The following is an 11,278-nucleotide window of genomic DNA, read 5'->3' as shown; positions in this document are numbered from 1 at the left end:
AGGGGAAGGAGGAAGCATCTTTCCTGGCTGGCATGAATAGTTGGTGACCTCACACCGGCCAGTACTTGCTGATGGAGGCGACACACACTCCTTAGGCTGCTTGCCTCCTGCATCTCCCAAGTGATGGAAGGAGCAGGATGGAGAATTCAGCTCAGGCTCCATCCACACGCCCAAGGTGGTGACAGGGACCCAGAATTGCTGATGCGGCTCAGCCTCACAATCCTACTGCCTCAGAGTCTAGATAAATTCTGGCTTGGATAGAACTCGCATCTCGTGCCTCTGAGTTCTCTCCCGGGACGTCATTCTGGAATCCCTTGATGTTCGCTCCCTAGTGAAAGAATAAATCAGGGAGGGAAAATAATTTGACCTGGTGGAAAGGGAAGCAAGGATGTTAAAGGATAATAGTTATGGAGGGGGTATTGAGGACCAAACACTGTTGTAAGCAGTTTGCATGTGTTCTCTGGCCCCCTCCCTAGCCCCCACACACTCCTTCCTCGCTCGCCCTTCACAGCCCTCCTTCCCACGGGTCAGAACCAGAGTCTGGGTAGGAACTGCTACTAGCCCCATTTTAAAGGCAAGGACACTGAGTTTTAGGGAAGTTAAATATCTCGCTCAAGGTAAACACGTAGCTTTGAATCATCTGTGGCCGGATTTGAACCTCAGCCACGGGCATCAAACCCAAGCCTTAAACCATTTTATTATTCTGTCTCCTACAGATCTCTCTACCTACTCCTTGCAGCTTCTGCAGTAAAACAGCTGCAAAACAGCAAAATGACTGAGTAGTTGTGGGAGGGACCTAATTTCAACGTTGGTCCTTATTTTTCATATAACATCAGTAATGTCACTTACTTTCATGAGCCTTCCTTTGTTTATCTATAACATGGTAACAGTGCTTTGGGTCCTGCTATTCTCACAGCATCGTATCATACTGAGGAAATTCATGCTGGGAAGCTCCAAACAAAAAGATCTATGTATGATCTGAGTGAGATGGTTGCTACCGTAGGTGAGGTGGTAGAGAAGAAATAACAAGGACCATGACCTGGACCTGGATTTGAATTTGTCACATGAGCAGGACTTTTCTGACCCTCAAGCATCTCATCTACAAGCTTCCAGGGAGCACTGAGAGAAAAGACACATGTCAGAGTCCAAGTACAGTGGCTCTCTGCACTAACCTAGGCAGGAGGGCCTCTTACCTGCAGGGACAGCAGATAGAGCTGCTGAAGACACAGTAGATGAGTGGGTTGATGGCACTGTTCAAGGCTGGGAGGTTCTGAATGATCACAGAAGCATAGAAGCGTTCCTTGGTGTCTGGAAGAAGACTGAAATTGTCCAGTATGTCAAAGAAGAAGTATGGACTCCAACAGCAGATGAAGGCTGGGGAAAAGACAGCCATGAGCACCGGAGCTGACCACAGCTGGGGGGTGGCTTTCAGTGGTGGCCCCAAGTGGAGCTCCAAATAGGTTCCTTAGCCTCTGCGATCTCTCAGAAATATTCAGAACTGTTGTGTGTTAACGTCCATGTCATGTTTACTCACACGCAAGCACACATACACATGCATGTTGCACGTCCCACAGATAACGTTGCTAGAGTTGAGTGAATTTGTAAACAGAGGGTTTGATTTGACTCCTGTTGTGAGTCTTTGTGGAAAGGTCGGGAACTGCTTGGCATGGCCTCAGCTTCTCATCCCACATAGTGTGGAAGGAAAACCAGCAAAACTCTTTGGAGACTCTATGAGAAAAAAACCCAGAAGAACAGGAAGGATTTTGACCAGTAGTGACTCCTGGTCTTGGGGTATGGCAGGGGGAAAGGTGGTGCCTAACGTTTCCAAAGCACAATCTGGATTCATCACCATGTTCTTAATTTTCTTTTCCATTTATTAGTCTGCCACTCCAGAAAAGAGCTGCCCTCTATCCCTCTCCAAGTCAATCAACGTGTGTGAGCCCCTGATTCTATTAGTTTCCAAATCCTCAGAGGAAATGGGTGGTATATGGGGAGATCCAGAGTACGATAGTGAATTTTATGGGTCACCTTGACTGGGTCAGGGGGTGCCCAGGTATTTGGTGAAACATTATTTCTGGGTGTTTCTGGGTGAGATGAACATTTGATTTGGTGGACTAAGAAAAGCAGACCACCCTCTTTGATGTGGGTGGGCCCCCTTCAATCCCCAGAAGGCTTGAATAGAACAAAAAGCTGAGGGAGAGAGGATTCATGCTGTCTGCTGGACTACCTTCTAGCTGGGACATTGTTCTTCTCCTGCTGTCCTTCACACTCGGACTGAACTACACTATCGGCTCTCTGGGGTCTGCAGACCCTGGGATTTCTCAGCTCCGTGATCATGTGAGCCAATTCCTTATAATAATTCTCTTTACATATATGTCCATCTCTGGAGAACTGGACTATTACCCACACGCACCAACGTGAATAGTCTTGGGGCTGACTAGACAGGGATGTGCCCTCTTCTGCTTTCTTGCTATATCCTCTCCAGCCTCCCTCTCCCCCTTTCTCACCCATAGGACTTCTCCTTAGAGAGGTCAGGCTTCCTTTGCCATCTCCTCGCAAGGGCCAGCTTTTCTCTGTAACTGACTGGTGCGTGTTTATTTATTCCCCAGGCCTTGGCAATGGATTAAAGAGGAGCAACTGAAACACAAAGACCACGGAGCATTCTCGGCACCGGTGGGTAAGCCTAGTGTTGGCTTAGAATAGTGGTTCTGGGGTATGAAAGAGCAAAATTGTCTTTTGGGGCATTTTGAAAAAAAAATGTGCGTGTTTATGTATGTACGTGTGTGGGGTTGGTGGAGATCTGGTTTGCTCAGGGATACGAGTCCTCCTGTGTGGGGCAGTCCCATACATCCTTTGAAGGCCCAAGTGGACATTTATGTAGCTGGGAGCTCTGCTTATAATTAGCCCGGTCTGGAAACCTAACTCTATTCTATATATGAACACAACTGTTTTTTTAAAAATAGTGAATTTTCCAGAAATGTAATTCCTTTGCAGAGGGAGGAAAGATTGCTTTCTTTAATTTGGAACTTCAGCAGGATTTATTTACCTGTTCAGAAAATCAAGTCCCTGACAGCAATGCTGCTTTATTTTCACATCTTCATGAAAACACACCTGTACTGATTTTCCTTTGTAGCTGTTACTACATCTAGCTGCCTACTTCATTCTTCTTCTAGGGCAGCCATAGCCAAGTATTTACATATTGAAATCTGCTGTTTTATTATACGTTATTTTCTCTCTAGTCCTCCTTTATGTTATTACATATTGATCTTGGAAGACATCTTAGGTAGATAGTGTTAATTATGCATTTCATCGCACGATGGTGAAGGGGCATCACAGAATATCTGATATAGGAAGGGCTAGTTTGGTCTGTCCAGGCTGTTAACACCGGCTGACCCTCTGGGGGTCTCTCTGCTCTCCGATGAAAGGACCCCCAGGGCCTGAGCAGATGGTTCCTGATTACAAATAATTACATTGACTCTGGAACACATGTCTAACATTTATCTCCGGACTCAGCATCCAATGGATGAATATCTCCTTTTCTGTCTCGGAAGGCAAGAGAATCTTGGCGCTACTTGGTTGGCTGCTGGGGAAGGACTGACTATGAGCCCCAGTGCTTGTATCTGCTCTGGCGCCAGCTCTGCCTGCACTGCTGTTCTGGGCCTCTATTCTACTGGCTGAGTCCCACTGCGCCTGCTCTGTTTGGCATTTTGCAACGACATCTCGGAAAGGTGAAATTGCCTGTTTTGGTGATCTGACATGCAGCTAACACGAGAGGTGTGAGGTTTTCTCAGGGCTCTCAGGAGCTGCAAGTGGGGTACGGAGGGGAAGGGGAAGGCTGGAGCCACATAAAAAGAAAATCACACAAATCACTTTCCTTCTGGCATATCCTAATTCATTTGTTTCCCTCAAATATTAATGAAGCCCCTAGTGTATGTGGGATTCTATTTCAGGTTTTGGTGACAATAGTGTAAGCGGTGCAAAGGCAAAAGTCATTGGTCTCATGGATTTAAACCAGCAGGGGGAACAGACAATAAGCAGATCAATAGATATAATATTCAGAAAGAAGTGGGAATAGGAAGAAAAATACAGCCGGGCAAACCTAGAGGAGGGCTATTTAAGAATTGTGAAGGAGGCCTGGCTGAGGAGGGAGCACTGTTGGGAAAAAAAATGATGTGAGGAGGGAGCCAGGCCATCCGGAGACAGAGTATTTTAGGTGTTGGAAACAGCACATGGTCCCCCAGGTGCAAACAAGTGGACATTTCAAAGAAATAGCAAGAAGACCAATGCAACCAGGACAGAATGAGCATGGAGGAGAGCACTGGGAGTAGAGGAAGGAGGAGAGGCTGGAGATCTGGCTGAGGGATAGATCACACATGGTAGAACTGTAAGGTTTATTCCAATGTAATGGGAAGCCAGAGGTGGGTTTGCAGGATAGTGATGTTACCTGATTTATGGTCTTGAAAGATGACATTGGCTGTTTTGCAGAAAAGGAATAAAGAGAAGAATAAGTATAATGTTCTAAGCACAAAGTGGTGGAAACTTAAACTAAGACACGAGTTGTACAGATAGTGAAGACTGGTTGGGTCCGGGAGTTATTTTGCAGGTAGGACCTTCAGGCCTTGCTGATGTATGAGTTATGTGGGATGTCAGAGGAATAGAATAAAGACAGATAGATGACCCTTAAGTTTTTGGTATAGATACTGGGTGAAAGATGGTGTCATTTACTGAAACAGGGACAACGGGGGAGGAGTTACTTTGTGTGGGGGAGGAGAACATGCCGAGACTTTTGGTTTGACGTGTTGACTATGATAAGCTTACTAGAAACACAAATCAAGATCTCAAGTAAAAATCTTAAATAGAATTTCTAAGCAAAGGAAGTGTTCTAAGAAAGAGAAATTGATTACACGCTGCTTACAAGTCAAGATGAAGATTGGGAATCGACACTCGCCTTTTAGAGGTCGTGATGACATTGATGAAGGTGGTTTCAGGAGTGACTGGAGAGAAAGCAGATAGAAACAGGCTCCAGAAAATGAGAGGTAAAGCATGGAGGAGTTGTGCTAGAAAAGAGACTGATGAAGGGGGTCTGTTTTGAGGAGTTCACTGAGGGCCCTCCTGCACAGCTAAGGGGAGCTCCAGCAATCGTTCTGGGCTTAGAAAGAAGCAGTGCCAGTTTATTCATACGAACAGGAGAAAAGACCGAGCACACTGTAGAAAGGCAGATAGGTCGATGAATGTGAAGGTGGGAGGATGAGGGAGCTCTATTCTGATATTACATTTTCTTAGGGAAAAATGATGCGAGGTCATTAGCTAAGGGAGCGTAAGGGGGAGGAAGCTTTGAAGGTTTGAGAACAGCAAATCTATCTACACCAATCTGACACATATCATGTGCTCTAGAAATACCATTTTTTTCCTAAGAGGAAGTGATGTTATGGGTCTTTGGAGTAGAGAGAACGGGGAGAGAGTAACAAGGCCATGAGGGAGGGATTTGTAGTGACCCTGTAATTAAATGCCCAGAAGAAATGGAATGCTTCTTCTGCTTTCTTTGCTCATAAGCTTCAGCCTTAGGGGAGAATATGTCTCGGAGAAGGCAGCTGGGTCACCTGGGTGAATGTGAGCATCATTCAGCCCGTTATGACTTAATCAACTTTCCCCCAATTATCTACCCCATGGTCTTGGTGGACAACTCTAGTCTTAAAGGGAAAGATCGGGAACTGCTGTCTGCCCTTGAAGGAGACACGGATGGACTGCTAAATTCCACACATTCTTCTCCACTCAGACAAAGGTAGAGTGCCTGCAGACACATTCCTTTCTTGTGGGACCCCCCCCCCCGACAAACTTGCTTTTTGAATGTTCACACACAAGGAGGGACTTTGCTTACCCAGAATGATGACAATGCTATACTTGATGGCTTTGATTTTTGCCTTTGAGATGAGCCCTCGGTGGTAACTGGTGCACAGCTTTCCATCTGGAGATACAGAAGGGGGAATGGTGAAACGGGGTAGTGTTTGTGCCAATAGGAACATCACAGGTTAGACCCACAGCTGTCATGGGGCCACTTAGATCCTGTTCACCTCTGCCCGGGAGGACACCTTGGATATTTTCAGAGTCAAGATGGCTTTGGGCTGGATGCTGGTAACAGCTCAGGTTGCAGCTTAATATAAAATGTAAATTCACTGGGACATCCAGACTCTCTCCAGAGTCTTGGCTGAATGCCCTGAGGCAGCTGAAGCTGGAATTAGCCTTGTGACCAGGGGGTGATGCTAAGCTACCCACCTCATCACTTCTGCAACTTAGGGTGAAGCCATTTTCTTAGAATGGTTACCCCAGACTAACTCATTCATCTAACTCAGAAAATACACTCTCAACAAAACCTCAAACCAGGGATACGAGAAACAAAGCAAAACAAAACAAAACAAAAAACCTGTCTCAAGTAGGTTCCTGGATATATAATTTAATTCTATGTGGGCTGTTGTTTGATGGTAAACACACGAAGAATAAATATAAGAATCTATTGGTATCCAAGCTTGATGGAGGCAGGGACTATGTTTTCTTCATTGCTGTATCCTCTAAACTTCATGAGTGATTAATAAATATTTGTTGAATCAATGAATACAAACCTCTCTCTAGTTAAGAAGCAGTGATAAAATAAAAGTTGATTAGGGTGTACAGAATTTAGAGGGATAGCTCTCAGTAAAGAATTAATCGGTGTGAAGTAAATCAGTGTGAAGATGGTACATTTGGGAATGGAGATGTTGGACGCAGGGTCCCCTACCCCTGCAGAAGTGTTTTTACCATCAGAGCTTCTGTCAGGCAGTATGGTGCCTTTGTGAAAATTGGGAAAAGATGCCCTTCCTGTGGATGCCCTCAACCTTGCCCCAGCACACCCTCAGCGAGGGAAGCATGGATGGGATGCCAATCCCATGCACTGCTAGCAGGATGCCGCTGACTGGAGCTCAATGAGCAGGACCCTAGTGGTGGCCCATGTCAAAGGCCTACCGGGGCACCTGTCGTATGGAGATGTACACTAGAGGCCAGCTGCTGTGCTAGGTTGTCCTCACTACAGTATTCCGATTCCATGTTTGAGATTTATTTTAATCCTATGGAAACTGATCTGAAATTTACCTTGGCACTATTATTCTAGACCCTCTCCAGTCTAATCCAGCCCAATCCAACCAACATGACACGTCTGCCAAGAGACAAGACTGAACAGAAGAGGCTGAGATAGAGTTCCTGTTCTCTAGGACGTTCCAGTCCAGCAGGAAAGGTTGCACACTGTGCTGGGTGAGAAGAGAGGAAAACCAGCTGTGAGGGAGAGAGCCATCCCCCACTGCCCTGCGGGGGAGGCTGCAGGGCAGATGGAGAGAATCCAGAGGTGGAGCTGGGGCTGAGTGGGAGTGAGATTGGGAGAGACTCGCAAAGCAGATGGAGCATCCTCAGCCAGGAGGTGGAAACCAGAAAATGTCAGATGTATTCGGACCATGGGGGAGTCACCTCACTTGGCTGGAGCCTAAAAAGGGACGTTGGTTTTCAGGGTGGGGAGGAGAACTGAGGCCGAAGTGGAAAGACCTAGAATGTCCTCCCGGGGAGTCTGAGCTGAATTTCGGAGGCAACTGCCAACCACTGAAGCTTCTGAGTCTTTTCCCAGTGTGAACATGTACTCGCTGGAGAGGACAAACGGTTATCAGGAAGAATAGGAAGAAATGTTTATGTGCAATAAGCTGAAATGCTAATTAGAACTGGTTTTTTATTTCTTAATGTATACCTTATGAGGCCACTCTTAGGTACTACTAGGGTTTCAAATTATTCCGTGCATTTCACAGAACCACGAGACTTCAGTCTCATAAGGAAGCAAAAACCCTTCAGAAGCATTCATAGCTGCGGTTCTAAGCTGTGGGCGATATTGTCCCCGAGGGCTACATTTGCCAATGTCAGGACACATTCTGGGTTGTCTCAGTGTGCTAGGGGGTTGCTATTGGCATCTAGTGTGGAGAGGCCAGGAATGCTGCTAAACATCCTTAGAGGCACAGGACAGTGAAACAGAATTATCTAGTCCCAAACACCAATAGTGCCAAGGTGAAAAAACCCTGATTTCCGCAGTGGTCTCCCGGGAAGGATACGGACTCCAGGGTCAGACCTGAATATAACCTCCAGCTCTACCAAACTCCACCTGTGTAACCTTAGGCAGCTACGAACTGTTTCCAGCTCAGTCTCCCAATTTAAAAAATGAGTCATAAAACACCAAACTCAAGAGGCTTTTTGAAAGGGACAGAGGGAGGGAATCTTTCAAGCAGACTCTCTGCTGGGCGTGGAGCCCCATGCAGGGCTGGATCCCACGATCGATCCCACAACCCTGAGATCATAGCCAAGAGTGGGACGCTTAACCGACTGAGCCATCCAGACACCCCGCACCAAACTCAGAGTTTTGAAGATTAAAAAAAAAATGTATTTAAGATGCCAAGCCCCATGCTGAGAATGTCAATTCCCTTATTAATTGGAATGAATAAAGTTTTAATAGTATTTCAGGATGAACATAAACTGCCTTTATGGAAGTGAACAGACGGTATTATTACATTTAGAGAGTCTATTATACACTGTTGTTATCTGGATATAGGAATTATATACATCCAAAAGTTCTCCCGGAAGGATTTTACCCATGGGAGGCAAGTCAGAAACACAGCCGACCAAATTATATCCATTCAAAATATCCCCATTGGCTGGCCTAACAGCTGGCTCCGAAACAATATAGTTCTGAAAACTTGGTTGGTTTTTCAGAAAAGTTCTTGAGAATGACATTTGTGCTCTGAAATCTTTTTAAAATGGAACCTCACGGTACTTTCCGCAGGGCAACTGGGTGACAATATAATCAACTACCTGCCCTTTGATCTCCCAATGAGATCAGTGAAAGGCTTCTTTAATCTGACCACTCGAGGAAATGCAAAGCCTCCAGCTTCTAAAGATGGCTCTTCAAAGAGAACTGAGCTCCCAAATGCCAGTAATTCTCCTTTATTGGGAGATAAAAGGATTATTTCCACCCAGGCCTTGGCACCGAGCTAGAGCAAAAAACGGTTAAATCCAGCGATCCCTGTGCCTTAATAGCTGGGGCCGCCTCAAGGCAGCTGGTCCATTAGATTCGGGACTGGAAGCCGCACGCTGCCGCAGGCAGTCTCAGTTCCCGGATGCATCCTTGGGGGGGCCCCACACTGTCCAGCTAGTCTCCAAGGGACTACTTCCTGCTCCTTACCTCCCCACCCTTCCTGCCCCTTGCAGAGCCACTGGGAATCCATTGTTTTCCTGAACAGACCGCCTGAAGGGGGAGCAATTGGTGTCTTGGGATTTTTAAACGAGACAGAATTTATTCCTGGCGGGAGGGGATTGTTCCAGCTCTGGGCTTATAATGAGTGCAGGAGATTGGTTTGTAACAAGGAAATCTACCTGGGGATGTTTAAAAATAAATGTTTTTTTCACATGTTGGGAAGTCTATGTATTTCCGATTGACTTTAAGAATGTAAACGTTTTTAACAGTCATGCCCAAATTGTAAAATACTTAAAATTTGAAATTTTTTATTTCCAATCGTTGATGGCCTGTTTATTTACAAATATAGCCTCAGGATTAAATATTTCTAGTGCATTTTTTGCGCTAAATTTTGACCACTACTTTCCCTTGTTTTTGTTTTTGTTTTTTTTTGGACCCTTTAACAAACCAGAGGTCATAGCTAGATATGAGGAGGTATGACCTAACTTAGCTACCTCACGGCCTTTTCTGTTGCTCAGCTCCTCAGCTCAGGGGGAACCAGGAAGCCTGGCAGACCTAAAATAATTGTGACTGGGACACGGGAGCTGTTCGCCAAGACTTTTCTTCTCAGCAGGGTGTAGTCATATGACAAAGCTCTACCTATGGGAATATGGGAAGAATCCATGGACATTATTCTCAGGCCTGGCTCAGACAAACCACTGAGTAATCCTCTCTCTTGTGTCCCTACCCCTGACTGTAGGATGTCGATGCTGAGAGAGACACCTTATAGCCATCTATTCAGTGAGGTGGAATCTTCATCTGCTTGGGTTCCTGAATGACTATGTGGAGCAGGGCCCTTCCCTTTGACTTTGACTGTTGGTTGGACTTTAATTAAACAAGAAAATCAAACAATTAAACAAGAGTTTAATTAATTAATTAAGCTACTGTCTTTGGGGGTTACTTTGGTAGGGCACCTAGTGTTTCCTTAACTGAAGCAGAAATTGGTATCTCATATGCAATGCTATTATAACAAAAATCTAAAACATGTAGCATTGGCCTGTGGGCTGGCAGCAGGTGGCAAGGAAACTGATATTGGAAGCTGGGACACTAGAGATCCATTTCATAGAACCATCACATACAATGCCTGGGAAGTCAAATTGTGTACCTACTAAGCCTGGAGCCCATAGAACAGGCCTGGTTCAGCAGTCAGGGCTCTCCAGAAAATGGAACCAACAGGAAATACGTAGAGATATACATAAAAGGAAATGTATTATAAGAATTAACTCACAAAATTATGGAGGCTGGGAAGACCCACAGTTTGCTGTTTATAAGCTGGAGAACCAGGAAAGCTGGTGGTATAATTAAGTCCAAGTATAAATCATGAGAACCAAGGAAGATGTTTGTGTAAGTCTGAACACAATGGCTGGAGACTCAGGCAGTCAATGGTGTAAATCCTGGTCCTAGCCTGAGGCCCAAGGAACAGGAGAGCTGATGTCCAAGGGCAAGAGAAAAATGGATGTCCCAGCTCAAGCAAATTTACCCTTCCTTTGTCTTTTTGTTCTCTTCAGCCTTCAGCAGATTGGGTGACACCTACCACATTGGTGAGAATACGTCTATTTAGTCTACGGATTTAAAAGCTTCTAGAAATGTCTTCTAGACACACCCAGAAATAGTGTTTTGCCAGCTATCTTGGCATCCCTTAGCCCATTCAAGTTGACACATAAAATTAACAATCACAGTTGGTAAATGGAATGTTAGTAGTGTGTGTTGATTGCTACCAGCTATGTTTAGCAAGGTATTAGAAAAAAAAGATGAGCTCAGACAAGAGTTGGTTGGTTTATGAACAAAAATGACAGGAACTTAAAGTCTTAAAATTTGGGATCTCATGGAGTTGCAAGTGTCCATTGCTTCTGGCCCCTGATATTAACAGATACATCGTTTGCATGACCTGGTGCAAATTGAAAATGTGAGTGGAGCATTAAAGCAAATGTGTACACCTTCTAAGTGTGCAAGTCTTATAGAGTGGAGCTGACCTTGGTCCTCAAA

General features: G+C 45.2%; 1 protein-coding gene across 2 annotated transcripts in view; it reads right to left on the bottom strand.

The window, feature by feature from the left end:
* Positions 1 to 237: 237 nt before the first annotated feature.
* The window catches only part of NPSR1 (neuropeptide S receptor 1), a gene marked incomplete at both ends in the record, with an annotated part of 149,271 nt that continues 138,230 nt past the window's right edge, over positions 238 to 11,278 (bottom strand). For both annotated transcript variants that reach the window (XM_080818841.1, XM_080818842.1), the window contains 3 exons: positions 238 to 328; positions 1,194 to 1,374; positions 5,879 to 5,965. In XM_080818841.1, the coding sequence (XP_080674967.1) occupies positions 238 to 328; positions 1,194 to 1,374; positions 5,879 to 5,965 (359 nt within the window). The remainder of the gene's footprint in view (positions 329 to 1,193; positions 1,375 to 5,878; positions 5,966 to 11,278) is intronic.

Source organism: Martes martes (genome assembly GCF_963455335.1).
Source record: "Martes martes genome assembly, chromosome: 11".
NCBI classification, from domain to species: Eukaryota; Metazoa; Chordata; class Mammalia; order Carnivora; family Mustelidae; genus Martes; species Martes martes.
Note: the sequence above shows the minus strand (reverse complement) of the source record. Positions and strands in the feature narration are given on the sequence as shown.